The sequence below is a fragment of the Aulonocara stuartgranti genome, assembly GCF_965226115.1.
Source record: "Aulonocara stuartgranti genome assembly, chromosome: 18".
NCBI classification, from domain to species: domain Eukaryota; kingdom Metazoa; phylum Chordata; class Actinopteri; order Cichliformes; family Cichlidae; genus Aulonocara; species Aulonocara stuartgranti.
The window spans coordinates 33,875,128-33,897,677 of NC_138954.1; the positions used below are offsets into that span (position 1 = coordinate 33,875,128).

Sequence of the window (22,550 nt, forward strand, 5' to 3'; positions counted from 1 at the left end):
CTATCCCTCAGTCATGTCTGTCCCATCTGTAACAACTGAAAATAAAATAAACAATAACAACAAAGGTTGATCAAATGGACCAATATGGCAAGACCGTGATGATCCATTTGGCAAAGTAAATCCATTGGGTATCCTTGTTGGTCTTCAGACAACAATTCTGATGGCTAAAGAACCAAATGGGACAGAAGAAAAGAAAAAAAAGGGGTGTAGGAGTTGCCTGACATGGGACAAATTTTCATGGATAGACTTGGAGAAAATCAGGATGTCATCCAAATAAACAAAGAAAATTATTAAGGAAGGCCCAGAGGAAGATCTAAAGACATGGAGGGAGAGTCCAAGTTAACAGAAGGGGAGGCCGATTTCAAACAATGGTGATGACACCAGATAATCCAGCCAAGGTTACCGTTTTTGCTCAAGTCTGTGTTTGGGTTATGGAGGCTTAACCAGGGGTGACCAAGAACCAGAGGAGTGCAAGGTGTCTTTAAAGAGTATCAAAAAAATCTACTTAAAAGTCTGCTACACTCCTGTAACCTTGTTTCGACGTAAAATGTCTATGAACAGCCAGATCAGGGTTCATGCCCTTAAACACTTTTGAATTTGGTGATCAAATTATCAAAAGATTTGGGTCAGTCTTTAACCTTGACACCATATCAGCTCCAGAGCAACTCCACAAAGTAATTTTTGGACTGTCTAATTCATAGATTTTAGTTTACTGCCAGAACACTTGGAAACTAAGATAAACACCGCATTTCTTTCTCAAATCCTCTGTAGGACTGGTGATGTTGTCAAAGGCTTCTCTAGAGGCTGCTGTGGTTCTAGTTGGGGGGGGGGGGGGGGGGGGGGGTGACGCTATCTTTTGGTTCTGATCCAGATGACTTTATCATACCTTTTAATTCCACAAGCCAATGAATGATTGCGATTTAACTGGATTAAGATTTAACGTATTAAACAACTATAGATATGATGGATCTTGAATAAAACACTGTATAAAGGAGATCTTTATACAAAGGTCTATAGTTTTGTTTTCTGTAGTGACTGTTTAAATACTTTATATATTTTCCTCTTACTGTTGCTAGCGGCTCCATGAACAAAGCAAAGAGGAGGACATCCTTGCTTGGCCCCACTGAGAAGTGGGAAAATTTGTGAAAGTAAATGAGGGTAACTAGGTTTTGGTTAAGTTTATAGTGCCAATTAATAAATTGGTGTTAAAAGTAATTTCCAATTAACCCTAACATTTAATGATTGCATCAAGTGTGAATTCCAATTCTGGAGGGGGGGGAGGAAAAAAAAAAAAAAAAAAAAAAAGTTCTCACCTTTCTAAGCACCCAATTTCACCGCTGTGAAATTATCACCGACTTGGGGTGAATGTTGTTAAGTAACCATTGTCATTTACCTGAAGAACTGGTTAAGTTTGCTATACCAGTCAGAAACCTGTGCATCCAAAGTAATGTCTGACAAGCAAGATGGCGTAAAACAAAAAACAAAACACTTAAATCATGTTTAATACAAGGCTTTTATTGAAAAGTAAGAAACTTTTTAATGACTCAATTTAAATTAAAAACAAAAACCAAGTGTTGACTTGTGTGAAGTGTGGTCACTGTCAGTACCGTGGGTACCTTCCACTCCCACCTGAAGGAGGAATAACCAATGCAAACTTCAGTAAGATGTGAAATTGTGGTAAACTGACACAAAACACTTTTCTACTTCTTTTCTTATGCAAAGATGCTTTGTTTTCATTCAAGCACCCCTTTCTTTTTCTAAAGACTTAACCTTCACAATTTCATAAAGTACTTTTATCTATGCCTAAATACTTTCCAACATTCACAACCATGCCGAGGATACTTGGACATGCAGACCAGAGGATCTGGGGATCAAACCATCAACTTCCCGACCTGGTCTACTAACCAGGTCCAACCTTTGTTAGCTTCCAAGATCAGATGCCATCAGCCCACCATTAAGGATATCAAGTTAATGATCTTGTGATATAGAACTGTAGTGAAACGTTATTTTATACACAATATTTACCTCAGTTTGAGTTGTGGAGTTACTGCATAATTATTGATAATGTTACTTGATCAGCTAAACAAACCAAAATGACCAATTGGTACTCAATTTTAAAATCAGATCTGCCCCATGTGAGCACAATTTTCCATCCAATGACAAGCCAGGATCATTTAGTGACTCACCTTTCAACTTCCCAGGTCTGCTTCCGTATCCATTGCAGTCTTCCTGCTGGCCGTTATGCTTTTCTGTCAACAAAGAAGTAGTGTTGTCTCTAACTTAATACGAATGACTGGTCCTACATGGCCACTCTTTCATTCAATGGCCCAGATGCATTCGGCTGCAATTTTTCATCAGGTTATTAAAGTACAGTGCGTCAGTTCTAGGTACAGTATACAACAGTGCATTCCCAAATTAAGGAGTCTCGTCTGGCCGTCAAATATATAAATCAAAGACTTGAAGCTAAGGCCATCTGAGAATAAAGTTAGCCTTGCACGTGTGCAGCAAACTTGCTCACCATGGGCATGAAGCTACGCAAGTCACTGTAGGACTGAACAAGTTTGCACTAGAAAAATGTGACAGCAAAGATACAGCGAGTCTTTTTTGGGCAGGCCTTCAGATGACCCATGATTATTTTAATGTGACGCTTGCATCTCATTACCTGGACCTCTGTTTCGCCACTGACCATTCCTCTTTGAATTTTTCTGATTGCAGAATACTTCAGCTTTTCCATCATTTGCCTTTTTCCAGTCTATGGAGATAAATTACAATTAGAGCACTATACCCGCATGAAAGGAAAAAACAATTTAAAAACTAAATAAATCAGACCACCTGGATATTTATGAGGTTTTCTGTTTGATCCCACGCCTCCCTTTAACTCCTCACATAAACACTTTAGACCCTGTAGTTCAGTACACTGGATTGCACAGTCTACTAAATTTCCCTTTGATGGTGTCACTTGAGCCGTCTTCTGGTCAGTTGTTGGCACGCCCAGTTCCACATTTCTCATTTGACCATCTACTTTTTGTGCGCCAGTCGCCACCTCCATTTGTGTGTCATTTTGGAGAGTCATTTGGGAAGTGGATGAGACTTTGTCCTCTGCTGCAGAGTTAATGGGGCAGGTTTCCTTTCTCTCAACTGAGCTTTTCTCCTCTTGCTCATATATAAGAGTTCCCTGGTTTGGGCTTTGGTTAGCCTCAGGATTTGAAGACCCATGGTCATTCATCTCTTCATCACTGGAGGCAGTTAAAATTGTACCCTGCGGGGTAGTAAGTGAAGTTAAAGGATACTTTTCTGAAGGAACTGTGCTTTGGCTTTCTTCAGTTCCTTTTGTTTCAGAGACTTCAGTTTCACACACCATGTCTGGGGTCGTTGGAGGACTTTGCTTCTTAGCTGGGGTACTAAAAGTAAGAACACTTTCTGACACCAGAACAGAGTCCGGAGAAGAAAATCTTGAAGATTGCCTTCTTTCTTTAGCAAATGTACCAATTAGGTCATCTTTTTTGGTTAACCATTTACCATTGTCAGCCCTCTCCATCTCTACAATGACTTCAGGTTCAAATACACCATTCTGCTGTAGCCACTCCTTAGTAGGAATGAAAGGAGCTAGAGACTCCACAGACCAAACTGATTCATTAATATTTCTATTCATCTGACATCTACTTAAAAATGCGTGCTTTGGAGTGGTCTCTGTAGACTCTTCATGCGTCTCACTGCCATTTTCTGTCCCCTCGCGGAGTGCATTTAGTGCCTGCAGAATTTCATCTCCATTAGACAGGCAAGGTCTAACAAGTAGTTCCACAGAATCTGCATCTCTTGTTGACAGTGAAAAGGGTTCTAAAAGAGAAGGAAGTTTGAGGATCTTAAAGATCATTTCACTGTCCTTAGAACTTGAAATAACTTCGGTATCGACATCATCAGCACTGCTAACCACCACTGCATAATTCTTTGGCTTACTTGGACTTTGATAAAAAGCCTTTTCATGCTCCACTTCATTTTCATAACATGGAATCTCAAGATTATTTTGAAAGAGTGTCTCAGCTGCCATTGTCATCGTTTTCTGTGATGCATCACCTCCCCAGCTTAGAATGTCAGGAACAGAGACGCGCCTCTCTTTGACTTCATCCTCTTTTTGAGAAAAGCTACATACTGGCCCCATGCTATCCTGAGAACTCACTGACCACATGTTGCAATGTGCATTTCTGCAAGGAGGGATAAGAGAGGACTCCTGAACAGCACCATCCTTACATCCCTGCATTTCTTGAGTTGCCCTTCTAGATGACTGAACAGTCATCCCTGTAGGATGCACCATGTGACAGTCCTGTATGACTCTGTTTGTGCCAGCCCCTTTGACCTGTTCTTTTGCCTCAGTACTGGCCAACATATAGGTCTCGACCTCAGCTGAGCCTTGTTTTTGGGAACCAGAGCTTAAGGATGAAGGAGAATTTGAGGCAGTTGCACATCCAGAGTCTGAGCTGAGAATTGGGCATCCCTCATCATAGCCACCTCCACCTCTGTGTATGGGTTCCGTCTGGACCTCAGAATTCACAGTTTCTCTAACAGGGGTAGTATGAGGCAGGCGAATTCTGCGAGTCTGGTTTAAATTTTGAAACGATCCACAAGGAGCATGACTGTGGACTTGGGGATGAAGCAGGCGTCTATAGTCGACTGGTTGTACCTGAGGGTGTGGTACAATGTAAGCTGGAGACTCCAGGTAAGAGGGAGGGGGAAGTGGGGGCATGACCATACCATATCCTTAAAAAGAAAAAATGAGTGAAGGTGATCATTTTGGAATAATATACAGACAGTACCACCTTACAGTTTAATTACTCTACAAGATATAAACATGTTACTGCTCTGTATGTGATGATAGGAGCTGCAGAGCCATTTCACACATGTTAGAAAGACTGAATCTTGCATGCATACATGTAGAGCGCACAAGGGGTACAGTATGGGCTCCAATTGTGGTCATAAATAATTTGTACTTTTAAATCAAATGCGCATTTGTGAACTGAGTTTTGTAACCTTGTAAACCAAAATATCTGAAAATTTTATGTTTGTGCATCTGTAGATGAGAATATTTGTGTGTGTAAAAATATTTACATAAGTTAAATTTTTTCGTTAAGGTCTAGTTGCACACACAAAGCAAAAAGAAAAATACATGTAAAACTCTGCGCTCAGATTCCCTGGCTGTTTGTTACTCAGCTTACACATACAAAACTTGACCAGATTCCTTTCAGCTGATTGCGATTGACATGACATTGACCAAATTTAACAAGCCAATCAGAGAACAGATGGGTTTGGCTGTTGGAGAGGTGCTTTACTGAGCTTCAGGTCCTGGAAGAATAAATGCCCTTTTACTACTAATGTGCGATACCACCGATTTCCTTTCCGATCCCAAGTAAAATTCAGGGTGGTATCGATGATACTGATCCGATACACTGTACAAAAACTTAATGTTTCATGATACAATATGTAATTGTATCATGAAATTGTAATAATATAGCTTCATAATGATTACAGGACATCAGACTACTTGTTCTTATTGCTTAATAATGCAGAATTATCATATAGAAAAAAAAATCTGAACTTGTGCGCTATTTGAGCATGTTGCCTGCCTGCAGGACTAAAGGACTCCGCGAGAGAAGTCTGTCTCTAGTAGCACCTGTCCCGCTCCTCCTCAACATAATCATTCTGTGATATGATTTACCGTGAGGTGTTTGACGAGGTTAGTGGTGTTGTCACAACACCTCACTGTCCTGCCACATGTATCGCAAACCGAGTCTTGGCTGTTTGTGGAGGTAAAATACGTCCACACATGACTCCGTTTACGCTCAGCCATTGTTGTGAGTGCGCACGCCAGGTAGTGATGTGCCAATCATGACCCAATCGTTCAATACCGCCCCCTGGCTCACAGCTCAGTGGACATTTAGATGAAAATATATATATTTGACACATTTGAGGAAAATACTAATAAAATAAAAGTAAAATAAATGTTCCCTTTAGAAATCTTAAATTTTTTTTGCTCTATAAAAATAGTTGTTTTTCAATCACTCATCTTAGCAGTAGGATTTACATGAAAAGAGAAACATTAAGTTTGAGTGAAAATGTACATTTTTTGCACTCTCTGGGCAACTGACTCAGTGACTCAAACCCGATTCATTTTGGTGAGCGACTCATTCAAACTCGATTCAGTAATAAGAATAATATACTATACTTGGCCACTAAGGCCAGGGGCTGCGACACATTTCTACAGCCGTATTTTGCATATGACTATGAAAGGCAGAAAAGGAAGTAGTTCCTTCCAATTTGGACGATCCGAATGATCGTTTCTTTCCACTGTGTTCCTGTTAATGAAAAACTGCAAATTTATCCCAAAGTACTAAAATATCGATATTTTAATATGAGAATCGATTCTAGAACAAATTACTGGTATCAGAAGAATCGATGTTTCAGTATCGATCCGCACACCACTACCTTTTACATGCCAACCCAGCATTTTCAGTTTTGTGGAAAAAGAGTCTTCACTAGTGGGGATAGTTACAAAGCTTTCTTCGTTATGAATTAGCGATAAACAAATTCTGGATACTTGGCGCTTGTTTAGCATTAGCAGGACATGCTGCATCCGCTGTGAAAGGACCTTCATGCTGCGCACACTGACTCACAGCAGTGGTCCCGGGTCAGCCCTGACTTTGTGTTAGACTAATCCTAAAGTACAAATGGTATTTCTAGCCACTGATATAACAAAACTTTACCCTTTCAACAGCTACTGAAAGGCTTGTATGACCCCTATGGGATATTTACAAAGACATCCTCCAGGTTCAAAATGAAGAACAAGATTTGTTCTTGTAACTTTAAACTAGCACGCAAGTGAAGGGACTTTAGCGCAGAGTTTTACACGTAGTTTTTTTGCTTTGCATGTGCAACCAGACCCCCCCCCACACACACACAAATTCTCATCTACAGATACGCAAACATAAAATGCAGATATTTTGGTTTACAAGGTTACAAAACCCAGTTCACAAATACGCATTTGATTTACAAGTACAAATGATTTATGACCACAATTTGAGTCCATAGGCACAGCACCAATTTAACATATTTATAAACTAATGAAAATTCTCAACTTACCCATGCCTAGGAAGCCTGGAAAGGGATTATAAGGCAAGGGCATGGGCCACTGGTATTGGAGGAATGGGGGTAGCGGTGGAGCATGAACATAAAAGAGAGGTCTAGGAAAGACAGGGTGTTGAGGATGAGATGGTCCAGGATCTTGGCTGGTGCTGTGTAGTCCTGGATCTTGCTGTGCAGAGTTTGCAACGTCAGCGTTTGCAACGTCAGCGTTAACTTGAACGTGTGGGTTCGCTCCACTTGGCCCTTCAGGAGCCAGAGGAGGCGTGTTAACCGCTGCTGCCATGTTCAGTCAACCTACATGGAAGGGGTGTCAGTTATGAATCTATGTTGTATTAATAGGAACAGTTTAAAAAAAATTTTAAAAAAGGAAAAGACATTTACTACCTGTAAGACAAATCTTAGAGACATTACACACAGGGAATGAAGGTCATTATTCTTCATTCAGCATATGCCATACAGAAACATGACCACATACAAGGAGAGAGTAAATGACCTGGTTTGGAAAGAGAGAAACCTGCGCTGTGGTCTTCAGCCATCATCTCTCAACCCAGTGGGATCTATGACAGATTTGATACAGCCCAAATCCTTACTATGGGACCAAATTTTCATTTAGTTTGAAGCTGTGTGTTTGTAACTCAAAAAACCTGTACACCATTGTCAATTTAACATTTCTGCAAGGAGCAGCATCAGGTTTAAGTGTTCAGAATGTTAACAGTTTAAGAAATACATTAAGTTGGCTTGACAGTAGTGTTCATACATCAGCTGATTTCTTGAAAAGAAAAAAAAAAGTGGGCTATAGTGTAAGATTTAGGACCCACCATGGGATGATCAATGAAATGGAACACATTTGCAAAGATAAACAGCATTTTCTATCCAAGCCTAATTAAGAGAATAAATGAGTCAGAAACAGAAAACCAAAAGGACTGAACCTTGAAACCAGCAGATGGAAAAAGCTCATCAGTCATTGTGATACTAGCACCATTCAAAATCCTGCTTTGATACATTTTAAAAAATATATAATAAAATATACATATATATTTATCAATTTTACCTTGTCAAGGACCTGAATGGTTAACTGACAGAGCAAACACAAATGAAATAGAAGTGGGGATGAACACCTGATCTTAAGTAGCTCCTGATTAGACACATGTGTCTACTGTGTGCTGATTTGGAGTTTGCAGCAGGTCTCTAACACTAAGATGTCTTGTTAGACTGACATCTAAACACTAGATGGAGCCAAACTTCAGACAAATGATGAATCTAATGAGGCTGTTCTGGCAGATATATAGATTTCAGTCTTCTATAAAACATTTGCTACAATTACATCTGCATACTTTTTTGCACTGAAGTATCAGAAAACTAACCTGTGCTCATATAAGCCATTTCATCATACACTAACTTGGTGGCAAAAGCCCAAAGTATGATACTGGGACATCGGTTGCACACAGTCCAAAAGTAGCCACCAAAGTGATATTCTACCCCTTAAAATGATAAAGAAACTATAAATATTGACATGCCAGGAAATCTATTTAAACACTCTTCTGCCATGTTAAGGATCCCATATGTGTTGGATTATGTAATTTTAGATTTTAACCCTTCTTTGTCCTTAACACAGGATTACCACTGCCCCAGAAAATATCCTCTAATGCTGTCCACAGAAGATAAACTCTGAAAAGGTCCATATCTGATCTCAGCAGACATTTACAGAACAATCAAGCTATCTTGTGAGGTTTCTTTTGCTGTTTTATCAGTGTCAATATTGGTACTTCAAACACAAGGAGAAGGAAAAAGCTTGTACTGTCAATGTGACCTTTGAGAAGGTGCATAAGCCAAGACCCCAAGCACATGGACTAGGGCAGAAAAGATTTGTTTAATACTAAATATCTATGATATCTACTTTACTTTCAAAATAGATTCCTATAAGTGATGCACGGATCATTGGTGGTTTAATGTAACATTTCAAACAGAATGTACATCACGTCAGAAAACTGCAAACACAATGACCATCTTTATATATATATATATATATATATATATATATATATATATATATATATATATATATATATATATATATACATACATAGACATACAACACATCATAACCTATTTGCTTTTTTTCAGTCTTATCCCAAGAAACACAAATGCCCAGCGCAACAATAATATTATTTATTATTTGAATACGGAGCAGGATTACTGGCTGTGTAGATGTAAACACAAAAACATCAAATGTGCCTGAGTTCATAAGAATTTCTTGCAGGGTGCCACTGTTCTCACTTTATAAACGTGCCTAGAGTAGTATGTTGATAAAACTCTCATCTTAGAACACCCAGCAGATAAGCAGAGAAGCAGATTATGGATCAGCCTAACTTGCCTCCTGACACCTGATATCAATGTCATAATAGCAAATGGAACTACAAATGCCCTTAAAGACTGTTTTCACAAAAAGCTGCAGAGCTGCAGAGAGGAGGATACAGCATGCATTAATACAGATTCCAGTAACACTTTATAACATGACCTGCAAATAAGGCAACAGTTCTTACGCACATTCTGCAGGCAGCGAGTCAGGTTTTTGCAGGAGACAATGAAACAATCACACTGTAAGACCCACCATTAAGGCTCAACAAGTACAACGTACTTTCTGGAATGCGAGGCGTATTATGGAGTCACCTGCAAGATCTGTGAAACAATGAAACAACTACACTGTTGGACCCACAACTAAGACAAAAGTAGCCTGTAAATTCCATGTAATTTTGTGTAACAATTGAGGTTTTTGAAGGAAGCAATAAAATAATTACACTGTAAGACCACAGGTACCTGTAATTACAGGTAGTTGCTTTTGTACACCAAACAATAGAATAATTGCACTGTAAGTAAAATTAAGTACAGCAACAGTAGTTTTATGTACTGGGTTATTTCATGGTAAATTTCCAGAAAATCAAACAATATTTTCCATCTTACATCTTAAGTACCCTGTACTTTCCAGGGCGCGGGCCATATTATGGAGTGACTTATCCTTGCCTAACATCCAGGTATTTTATATCAAAGGACACTAAGAAAGGATTTCCTGCACCAAATCCAGCCAACACTGTAGCCTGCATTGCAATTAGGCATGAAATCTAGGCAACTGGCTAAAAAGAGAGCTGGAAAGGATTTACAGGTCACTATTATGGGGGTGATCGTGGCTCAAGAGTTGGGAGTTCGCCTTGTAAACGCAAGGTTGCCGGTTCGAGCCCCGGCTTGGACAGTCTCGGTCGTTGTGTCCTTGGGCAAGACACTTCACCTGTTACCTATTGGTGGGGACACAGTTACTATAGATCATCAAAGCTATGGCATTAAGGAAACAAAGCTGTAAAAAACTTACAGTGTTAGATATAAGTCTAGTTTTTTTTAATTTTTTTTTTAATTTTTTGGTTTATTTTTTTATTTTTTTCCCCCTTTAAGTCTAGTTTTTACATTAATTTTGTAATGCAGCTTCTAAAATTATTGCAGTTTCATATCACTTGCATGTGTATCCCTTGTAAGAAAGAACATTTAAATGACTGATCAGGGCATGGTTGTGCTGATATACTTGGATTTTACCACAGTCTCCTTTAGGGTTACTGAGAATGGTCCAAAAAAGAGAAGCTATCCAGTGAGCAGCAGTTCTCTGTGTGAAAATACCTTGTTGATGTGGATCTTTCTAGCAGGAAAAGGCATTGCCAAATCTAGAATCTTAAATAATCGCAAACTGATTCTTAAAACATGAAAATAAGTTCACTGTATTTTGCAGCTGAGGCTGTGTTACCTTTTTTCTGCGGAATTTGCATGTTATCAGCATATGCTGCCATCAGAATTTTGGCCTCAAGCGCTGTAAAATACATTGACCGCGCCTTCTTTCCCTCCGTCTCCATGGTGACTCGCTTAATCTGTGCTCCACTAATCAGGGCTTTATGTATCCTCGTGCGCGCGCTTAACTTGGGGTTAAAGCAACTCCGCGTTGACTGAACTAATTGTTATCAGCCTTTCTGAAACCGAATATTCCGAGTTGGACAGTTCGGGGTTACTCAACCCTGAGTATCGTTTTTCACTCTGAGTTTTCTAAACCGGCTTCCTGAAACAGGGCCCTGCAGTGTGAACGTAGCCTTAGAGCCTCAGTAGCATCAGGTGTCCATTTCCTGACTGTAACTTTAGTATCACAGTGTCTCAGCAGACAGGATTTGTAATAAGAGAGAAACATAATTGAAGTCTGCTGATATTGTGAATATGGATGTTTAGTCTTTATCCAGTTTCAGTGGGTGGTGCTTGTGTGTACTGTAACTGTTTTCAGTAAAAGGCAGCAAGGAAGGCTGTTTTATTTGATGCTGGCTAGGAGGCGGGCTGGTTCTGACCAGCCTCCCTTGCTAGCAAGTAAAACCGGTTAAAGCTGTTCGTTGTTTGTTCTTGAATGTAAAAATTGGAAATTGTGCACTGCTACAGAGGATTGTTGATCAGTAAAATCTAGAGCTGTAACCACTTCAAAATATTGACCTCAAGTCATACTTCATAGATCAGGAAATAGATGTACACTACCAGTGAAAGGTTTGGACACACCGTCTCATTTAATATTTTTTCTTTATTTTTATTGCTTTCTACATTGTAGAAACATACTGAAGACATCAAATATATGAAGCAGGATATATGGAATTATGTAGCAAAGAGAAAAACAAAAGAAATTCCTTCACAGGCAACCTACATTCAGGTGACCACCGGTCTGCCTTGTCAGGGTTCATTTGTGGAATTTCTTGCCTTGTAAATGGGGTTGTATGGGCTCAAATTGTGGTCATAAATATTTTGTACTTGTAAATCAGGATTTGTATGCGTAAAAAGAATTTGTGTGTGCGTAAAAAAGATTTGTATGTGGACTTAGCCAAAAAATACGTGTGAAACTCTGCGCTCAAGTTTCAAGTTACAAGTATGAATTTTGACCCTATTTTTCTTCCTTTCATCTGATTGGTCAATGTCATGTCAATCACAAATTTAACAATCCAGTCAGAGAACAGATGGGTTTGGCTATTATGTCCACACACAATAGCCAAACCCATCTGCTTGCGGCACAGGGAGGAGAGGGCAGGGCGGCGGGAAGCAGCATCTAATAACCAACTCGCAAAATAAAACAAAATGAAAACAAACCAACAAACACGAAAACACCAGACATCATGATACAGACTTATAATTTGCACCGATGTTTTTTCGAAATTCTATACGCGAAAAGTGAGCGCGAGAGCCCTCGGTGCGCCTGTGTAACATAGTTAAATAGAGTCGAAGTTAAATCCCGCTAAATGGGACATTGGCACCACCTACTGTTGAAAAAGTCACCCTGCAACATTCACAAAGGGCAAGGGATTCTGGGTAATCCTCAGAATAATGGAGGATTCCTGCAAGGTAAGGAATGTGCAAATGTCGGGGGGAAGAAAAATCATATCGCAGGTTGTTAAAGTAATACAGTCTGACCCGATTATTTTTGTTGTTTATACATCATTTGTTGCGGGTCATTTCTCCAGTCTTTATGTAGAATTGAGTGCATGTTTAGGTGAGATTTCTTTATTGGGAAGAGAGGAAACAAAATGGGAGCATAGCTAACTCTGTTGTTGCTTTCCCGTTTAGATTTTGTGCTGATTGCCCACGACATTAAAAGGAGAGCATTCTAACCATTGCCTTTTTGTTGTGAATGCAGACCAGAGAAGACACTACACAGAGGTCACACCTGCTCGCTGCTGAAGTCAAAGTAAACTTCATTGTCATCTCCGCTACATACGGTCCAGTATATAGAGAGACGAGACGATGAGGCTCCAGTTACAGCAGTGCAAGTAAACAAACAATATATATAAGAAGAGTAAGAAAATAAATATACACTTTAGGACTCGTGGTAAAGGGATCAATAACAATTTAAAATATATAATTTACAGTTTGATGATTTAAAGTCTCACACACAACCCGTCGAAAGGGGAGGGGCTGCTTCCAAGTAGAGCACATTTCATTCATAATGTTGTAAATTATGTATTCATGATTTGAATCCTGGGTTGTGCGAAATCCCAGAAATACACCTTAGACAAAGTGAATCTGTGAACTAAGGTGTAGGTCTGTTAGGTTATGTTGTGGTGATCCTCGGGTTGGGGGATTTGTGTTCATACTGGAGTGCAAAATTAAAACCAATGGAAGATGGACAAGAAAAGTTCAAAGCCGTCAGGTGCTCAGCTTAGAAAAAATAGAAAAGAAGAGGAGCAGAAACGAGCAAAAGATGCAGGTAAGCAGATGTGTGATTGGATCATGGCAGGTCATCCTGAACCAATCAGAATCAGAATACTTTATTAATCCCTAAGGAAATAATGTGGGTTACAGTTGCTCCAAGAAGAAATGGTAAAAATAGTAACAGTAACAGACTAAACTCCAAACATTACATTATGTTACAGATTTTAATATTAATTAGTCTTTGTCAGTTGTTGATTTGTCCTGTTCTCATTGTTTGACGAATTATGATGGCTGTTTGGTAGCCGTTTGCATACAATGCATACTCTCTCTCTCTTCGTGTGTGTTTGTGCTTCTCTGGTGAATTTCAACAGTTTTATGTTAATGTACAATCTTTAATATGTTTTATGTCTGTGTGTGTGTGTGTGTGTGTGTGTGTGGGGGGGGGGGGGGGGGGGGCAGAGGGAGTGTTATCCTGGGGCGCCGAACAGGCTAGGACCGCCACTGCATGTTAGGGTTTGAGTCTGATAACTATGTTTTGAGAAATGTTGCTCATTCTGTACCTAGAGCCTGGAGTCACTAGATAAAAATGGAGCCTCACCCACGCAGCCAACCCTAAACAAGATTATACACGTGCAGCATGTGGACAGAAAACCAAGACATGATGACACTATGGATTAGCAGACTGAAAGTAGGAGACCTAAGAGCTTGCAATAAACATTTGAAAGATCAAAAAAGGCACACAGAAATAGTCTTCCCTTCAGATTAGGTCATAACGCACACAGTTAATTAGTACTTATCTTAATCAATAGGCATACAAATGTGATTCTAAATACTTTGGTAATTATTTACTTAGACTTTTTAAATCACACTGCTAACCATTACTAGCTCCGAAATAACTGGTTTGTACTTGACATAATAATTTAGAAATAGTTAATCCAACATTTATAAAGTATGAAAGTGTTATTATTAACCATGTTATATATGAGCTTTTTAATGCCCCCTGTTTTAAATGTTACCCAAAAAGTCAAAATGTTTGCATTTATAAATGTTGATAAACTCGTTTCCTGGTGAGCCAACACCTTTAAATTGTATGTTTCTTAATATGTAATGGCAAAACTCGAATCGATAAAGGTGATCACTAATTGGCTCTCTGGACCAAAATGGCTGTTTAATAATAAAATTAAATAATCAAATTTGTTTTGAAAACGCAACAGATCTGCTCTAATGTAAAGTATTTCTGGAGTGGTTGATTTGCGTAATGTGGTCTAAAAAATACGACAATTTTATTCTTTAAGAAGAAAACAAAAAATACAGACCTACAGCAAATATTTACGGTGTTTCAGTTTTTCCACATTTTTTTATGTTCCAGCCTGATTCCAAAATGACTTTTCATGTCACAGTTCTACATAAAATACCCCACAATGCTATGTGGAAAAAATGCTTGAAAGTTTTGCAAATCAAAACTGAGCTCAGGGGCATTATGTCAGATGTTCTCCAAGTTGACCGAAAAACCATACAGCCTCTTATTACACTTAACCAGGGTCTTCAACATCTTTAACAAGGATTTCTTTACACAAGTATCATAAACAGAATTTCATTAAAACAAAAACAAGCAAACAGAAAAAATGAAAAAATCTCATTTTAACACTTTTTATTTATTTTCAAATAGAGAATATTTACAGCAGTCCACCCTCACTACCTCTGCTCCTTGCATCACTGTTGCACCTGTCTGCATTGTGTCTTGCTTCTACTGACTTTCATCCCTCTTGTCTCTCCTGAGTTAATCTGTCAGGGTCTCCATCACCACTGGAAGAAAGAAGGGGCTCAGAGCTGATTACCAGTATACACACACCTCTTCTATGTCTTGCTGTCATTTCAGTTCAATTCAGGTTTATTTATGTAGCACAACTTCAGAACCACAGTCATCAAGGCACTGTGTACTGTAAGTACAGTATTGGAGAAATCTCTTGGAAGCACACAAGCAAGCAAGCACTTTGCAATAGTGAGAAGGAAAATCTCCCCTTTAACAAAAAGAAACTTCTGGCAGAACCAGAAGGAGATAATGGGATCTGCCACAAGTGATTGGTAGGTGAAGGGAAAAAAGAGAGCACAGAAAGACCAGACAAACACACGTTATAGGCGAGATAAGACAATCAGCTCTTTTGAAGGTGGGTGGTGCAACTGCTGCGGTGGTCCTCCTTGGGTTCTTGTGCTCTAGGGGGCCTCTGGATGTCTGGAGCCTGGATCTCCTCCATGCCTGCTTCATGTCCTGGGGGGCTATTAGACACTTACATGGAGAAACTTTATGAATACAAGTGCATCACACGAACAGGTGTATGCACAAGTGTTCACACAGGTGAATAAAACAAGTACTCAAACACACACGGAGTTAACGGACAGCTAAAGATCAGTGAGCAGTGTATGGCTTCATGCTGCTTCATGCTGAGAAAGAGCTCTACAGATGTTTGCTTTGAGAGTGTTGATGGAGAAGTATAGAGAAGGTAAGAAGGAGCCTCACTGTGATGCTGTGCATCTAGATGGAACTGCTACTGCATGAGGAAGTCATGGGTGGCAGTGAAATATACAAGGATGGTGCAGGACATGCACGGGGACAGAAGTACTCATGTAATGCACTCCCCATGTGTTTATATACCACTACAGCACAATGTACGTTTCTGCCATGTTGGATTATAACCTACAAGGATTTGGCTGGTTTCCTGCTGGATTATATCGACACAGAACAGAGATAAGTGCATCGGTGTACCTGCTTTCCTCACTCTCACTCTTCTCCAGATTAGTATTAGAAATCAGCATTAACTACGAGGAGATTAATTGGATAAGTGGCGATCGTGGCTCAAGAGTTGGCAGTTTGTCTTGTAATCGGAAGGTTGCTGGTTCGAGCCCCGGCCCGGACAGTCTCAATCGTTGTGTCCTTGGGCAAGACACTTCACCTACCGCCTACTGGTGTTGGCCAGAGGGGCCGATGGCGCGAAATGGCAGCCTTGCTTCTGTCAGTCTGCCCCAGGGCAGCTGTGCCTACAACTGTAGCTGCCTCCACCAGTGTATGAATGACTAGTGGAATTGTAAAGTGCTTCGAGGGTCTCGAAAAGTGCTATATAAATACAATCCATTATTATTATAAGAACGATTACAGTGATTACTATGTGATTATTATTATTTGATTTAGATTTTGCTTTGGTCCTGCTAATTTGGTTTAATAAAATATCCTGCATTCAAAACGTCTAAATTGTAGACATTCTGTTTTCATGCTTTGTGAAACAAAAAAGTTAAAAGCCTGTCTATTGTTATAATATCACTCCAGGGGTCCTTAAAGCTTACTCTAGCCTTGAAAATGAACAGATCCTTGGGGCTATTTTCCAGGCCATTAAATTTTAATGTGGCAGAAGGATTGTACTTGACCTGCAAGGACAGCCAGGCAACAGTGCCTTTAGAGGGAGCAGGATGGACATTTGGAGAACTTCAAAAAAGCAGTTAACACTGAGCGAGTCTCCTCTCTGGCTGCATCTAAGCTCTGCATAGCCTTGTGGGTGATAAGACAGGATAAACTTGGACTTTTTAAACTGAGAGCCTATTCCAAACTTTCCTGTATTGGGGGTATCTCAAGTCAAGTCAGGTCAAGTAGCTTTTATTGTTATTTCAACCATGTACAGTGGTACAGTACAGAGTGAAACGAGACAGCGTTCCTCTGAGACCCTGGTGCTGCATATGACATATCACAGACAAACACAGGACTACGTAAAGTGCAATGTTCCAACATTGCAAAAAAACAAGACAAGACAGTGCAGCAATAGACAGAACAGGACGGTACAGACACAAGACAGTGCAATGGAAATGTGCAAAATACTGTGCAAAAAGGACCTTGGTGTCTGAAGGCGTGCGTGCGTGCGTGTGTGTGTGTGTGTGTGTGTGTGTGTGTGAGAGTGTGTGTGTGTGTGTGTGTGTGTGTGTGTGTGTGTCATCCCAGTCACTGAGTGTTTAGGAGTCTGACAGCTTGGGGGAAGAAACTGTTCTGCAGTCTGGCAGTGAGGGCCCGGATGCTCTGGTACCTCTTTCCAGAAGGTAGCAGGGTGAAGAGTGTGTGTGAGGGGTGTGTGGGTCCTCCACAATCCTGGTGGCTTTGCAGATGGAGCGGGTGCTATAAGTGTCAATGATGGAGGGAAGAGAGGCTCCAATTATCTTCTCAACTGCTCTCACTATCCGTTGTAGGGTATTGCGATCCGATACGGTGCAGTTATCATACCAGACAGTGATTCAGCTGTTCAGGGCACTCTCAATAGTCCCTCTGTAGAACGTGGTGAGAATGGATGGAGGGAGATGGGCTTTTCTCAGATTTCGCAGGAAGTAGAGACACTGTTGGAACTTCTTAGTTATGGAGCTGGTGTTGAGAGACCAGGAGAGGTTCTCCGCCAGGTGGGCACCAAGGAATCTGGTGCTCCTGGAGACCTCCACAGAGGATCCATTGATGCTAAGTGGACAGTGATCTCTCTGTGCTCTCCTGAAGTCAAAAATCATCTCTTTTGTTTTGTCCACATTCAGAGACAGGTTGGTGACTCTGTTGCAACCTCCTCTCTGTATGTATCTGGTCTAATCTGGATAAATGGTAAATGATAAATGGCCTGTATTTGTATAGCGCTTTACTTAGTCCCTATGGACCCCAAAGTGCTTTACACTACATTCAGTCATCCACCCATTCACACACACATTCACACACCAGTGTTGGCAAGCTACATGTAGCCACAGCTGCCCTGGGGCGCACTGACAGAAGTGAATCTAGATGAGAAAAACTTCAAAGAAAACTAATCTGCTTTGAAGGATACAAGGAATCCTCATTCTTTTATGTAACTACCCAGAGCTCATGACTATAGGGTAAGTAAGTAATATAGGAATGTAGACTGACTGGTAATGGTCAATGGTAACTTTATTTTCCCCAATGGGAAATTGATTTGCAGACACACACCAAACAACACATATACAAAAAAGCAACAAAAAAAATGTAGAACAGGCCCAAGTTTCATTAGTAGCATCAACAAAGTGCAACGTGCAGTAGTGATGGCAACAACGCTTATGGTTTAGTGTTATTAAGCATGATAATAGCAGCAGGTATAAAAGACATTCTTTGTCTCTTGGTCTTCACTGCAAGCACTTTATACCAGCAACGTGAGGGAAGCAGCTGAAAATTATTAAAGAGAGGATTGTCTGAACATAACATGAAAGAGGCTGCCTTCCTCAGCACCTGCCTGTTATAAAAGTCCACAAGCTGGACCTCCCTGAAATCTGACCAGCCATTTTATCAGATCAGAAACTTTATTGTCATTGTCATGAGAACAACGAAATTAAGAATGGTCCCCGATCATTGCATCATCCCTAGCAATATCAAAATATAAATAAAACAATAAAATTCAATAAATAAAATAGATAGAATACTTAAAATACTAATAAGATATAACAGTAAAACATTCACATACATTCCCACACACGTGCTTCAGACCGTGCATAGATTAACACAAGAGTGGCGTGATGGACATTTTTTTGTAGTATTCAGATGTGTTATTGCAGTTGGATAACAGCTGTGTTTGAGTCTATTAGTCCTTGCTCTGATTGCCCTGCCTGAGGGCAACAGTTCGAACAGGGAGTGGCCAGGATGTGAGGTGTCTTTTATGATGTTTTGGGCCTTTTTAAAACAGTGGGCGTTGTGTAGAACTTCCAGTGTGGGGAGAGGGCAGCCAGTGATCTTTTGGGCGGTGTTAATGATCCCTTGGAGTGCTTTCCTCTGAGCCCCTGTGCAGCTAGTGTACCAGATGCATATGCAGTAAGTTAGAACACTCTCAATGGTGGCTCTGTAGAAGGACACCAGCAGTCTCTGTGTGATGTTATTCCTCCTGAGAATTCTCAGGAAGTACAGTCTCTGTTGGGCCTTTTTCAGCAGCTCGGAGGTGTTCACACTCCAGGAAAGGTTCTCCTCTATATTGACTCCCAGGAAGCGGAAGCTTGCCACCCTTTCTACACAGTCCCCATTTATGAATAGTGGTTGGATCTCTGCCTTTTTCCTTCTGAAATCTATTATGAGTTCTTTGGTTTTTGAATTGTTGAGGAGGAGGTTATTGGCCTTACACCATGACGTCAGCTGCTCCACCTCGTCTCTGTACGTAGACTCGTCTCCCTTGGAAATGAGCCCCACCACTGTGGTGTCATCTGCAAATTTCACAAAGATGTTGCTGTGGTGGCGAGGAGTGCAGTCGTGTGTGTAGAGAGAGTAGAGCAGTGGACTGAGCACACAGCCCTGGGGTGAGCCAGTGCTGAGACTCAGGGCTGAGGATGTGTGATGGCCAACTCTGACTCTCTGTCTACGGCCCGAGAGGAAGCTATTGATCCACATGCAGGTGCTGTATGGAAGCCCCAGGTCTTGTAGCTTGGCCACCAGTTTGTGTGGAAGGATGGTGTTAAAAGCTGAGCAGTAATCCACGAAGAGCATCCGCACATAGCTACCATGCTCTTCCAGGTGAGTTAATGCAGCATGGAGTGCTGTGGCTACAGCGTCTTCCGTGGATCGGTTTGCTCTGTAGGCAAACTGGTGTGGATCCAGGCTGCGGGGCAGGGCTGCTGTGATGTGTCTGCGGACCAGCTTCTCAAAGCATTTCATTACCACTGGGGTGAGTGCCACCGGTCTGTAGTCATTCAGGCCGGTGATGTGGGGCTTCTTAGGCAAGGGGACTATGGTGGAGGACTTCAGGCAGAGTGGGACAGTCGCCTGTGCGAGGGATTTGTTGAAAATCCTGGTGAAGATCCCAGCCAGCTGTCCTGCACAATCCCTCAATATTCGACCTGGCACACCATCAGGACCCGCCGCCTTCCTCGGGTTAACAGCCTGCAGCATGCGCCTCACCTCGTGCTCTTCCAGGGTGAGGGTGGTGCTGCTATGGGTGGCGTGTTGCTGCTGTGGCTCCAATACCTCCGGTACCCTGGTCTCAAAGCGGGCGAAGAAGATATTCAGCTCCTCTAACCAGGTTACAAAGTCTGATCGTATTGGTCAAAGACAAATTACAATACTCTCTTAGCAAAACCAGTGCATTACTAAAATTATGATTATCATCAATTCTCAAGTAAAATCTCTTCAGCTCATTAGCCAACTGACATTCTGAGCTAAAACCAGGGAGACTTATTACATGAGAGTGACCAGTCATGTGTTTCATGCCTGCCCAGGCAACCCGGAAGTCATAGCTTCTCCATCTCAACTTCTACCTTATGCTTGCATTTTATTTTGGCTTTTTTATTTGGGATCTGATCGCCTTCCTAATTTTCTTCACCTCAGATTCACTTTAGAGATATTCCCTTCAAAGGGCCTCCTTCAGGTGGTGCTGTCACTTGGTGTTGTTGTTGCTGTTGGTGTTTGCTCTCTCTGCGGTAGAGTATCCCTTCCTTTTCCAACACACAGTGGTGTTTTTGAATAGATTATTTCCATAGCAATTAAATTAAAATTTTTTAGATAACTTCTGTTTTCATAGTATAATCTTCACGCGCTTCATCCGAAGCACACTCTCTGTGTACTCACTCCCTAATTCAGTGCCAAAGTATTCATTCACTGTGTCTTTACTGTTTCGCTAGCTTAGCTTAGCTCATAGCTGACTCGCTAGCAGCATGGCCTCCTCACCTGTCCCTCCTGCACTTTCCTGCTCATTGTGTCAGATGTTTAGTTACTCCTTTAGCAGTAATGATACTTGTAACAAATGTAGCATATTTGCAGCTCTGGAGGCCAGGATTACTGAATTGGAGACTCAGCTTCGCACCCTTGATAGGCCCGTAGCTAGCCAGGCCCCTGTAGCTGGTGCAGCCGAAGATAGCATAGGCCCCGCTAGCTGTCCCCCGGCAGACCCCAAGCAGTTGGGGAAGGAGGGCAGCTGGGTGACGGTGAGGAGGAAGCATAGTCTTAAACAGAAGCCCCCATCGGCAACCATAGTCAATTGTCTTCCAGGGGCCAGAGCAGGCGACACTGAGAGAAATTTAAAACTGCTGGCTAAGGATAAACATCAATTCATTAAAATTTTAATTCACGTCAGCAGTAATGACACCCGAAGAACCAGGCTCAGGGAGGTTACGTCCGATTGACGTAACCTCCCTGAGCCTGGTTCTGCCGGAGGTTTCTTCCTGTTAAAAGGGAGTTTTTCCTTCCCACTGTCGCCAAAGTGCTTGCTCATAGGGGGTCATATGATTGTTAGGTTTTTCTCTGTATACCTTACAATATAAAGTGACTTGAGGCGACTGTTGTTGTGATTTGGCGCTATATAAATAAAACTGAATTGAATTGAATTAAAAGCTTTCTTCCTTTCATAAATCAGCCTCATAAGAGCTGATTTATTATTAGAGAAAAAAAATGCACAACTTGAAGGAAGGAAGAATCATATCTCTACAAAAGGAGATATAGTTGCAGACAATGTCCGTCAGTTCATTCATGTTTCTGGATGACTCCACAAACACCAACCAGTCAGTACAGTCAAAGCATCCCTGTAGAGGCGTTGTTACTCCAAACCTTTATGTGGTGTTTCCTCACCATCTCGCTCCTCAGCACAAACTGGCGGGAGATGCACCGTGTTGTGGTCAGAGGATCCGAGGGCGGGGCCTGCCACAGATGTTTGCGCACCTTTTATGAAACCATAACATAGATCCAGACTTTTATTGAAGTGTGTTCACATGTTGATAGAAACTGCCCAATGTCTTCTTCAAATTACAGTGATTAAAGTCCCCCAGAATAATATTAGGGGCCTCAGGAGAGAGAGATCGGAGTGAGTACACAACGTTGGAGATGGTGTCAGCCGCAATCTTTGGGTTCGCTTTATGATGGACACAACAGTGACACTGGTCTGCGGGAATTCCCTCGGCAGGTATGGCCTCATAGACATGGAGAGAACCTCAATGTCCGGCAGACACACCTGTTCACGGACAATAAAGTTTTTACACCATTTCTGATTAATGTATAAACACACCCCTCCTCTGTAAGATTTCCGAGTAACTCCGGAAATCAGCAGCTTTGCATTTATGCTCAGCTTTTTCATCGTCACAACAGATTGGAACTGCCCCAATCCATTATTCAATCTCAAGCTCTGCTCTGATGATTGTGGTTACAAGTGGTAGAAATGAGCTCTTCTGAAGGGTGGCTGGTGTTTCTCTTAGACAAAGCGTGACAAGTTCAG

At 41.2% G+C, this 22,550-nt stretch overlaps 1 protein-coding gene across 1 annotated transcript; it reads right to left on the reverse strand.

The window, feature by feature from the left end:
• Positions 1-1,494: 1,494 nt before the first annotated feature.
• Positions 1,495-8,273, reverse strand: LOC309694173 (uncharacterized protein). Its single transcript, XM_082514018.1, has 7 exons — positions 8,186-8,273; positions 7,132-7,428; positions 3,958-4,755; positions 2,833-3,837; positions 2,663-2,752; positions 2,187-2,249; positions 1,495-1,629 (listed from the first exon to the last, which is right to left on the reverse strand). Exons 2-7 carry the CDS (start codon positions 7,415-7,417, stop codon positions 1,601-1,603), a joined length of 2,271 nt encoding a protein of 756 aa, XP_082370144.1. The 5' UTR covers positions 7,418-7,428; positions 8,186-8,273; the 3' UTR covers positions 1,495-1,600.
• Between the last annotated feature and the right edge of the window lie 14,277 nt (positions 8,274-22,550).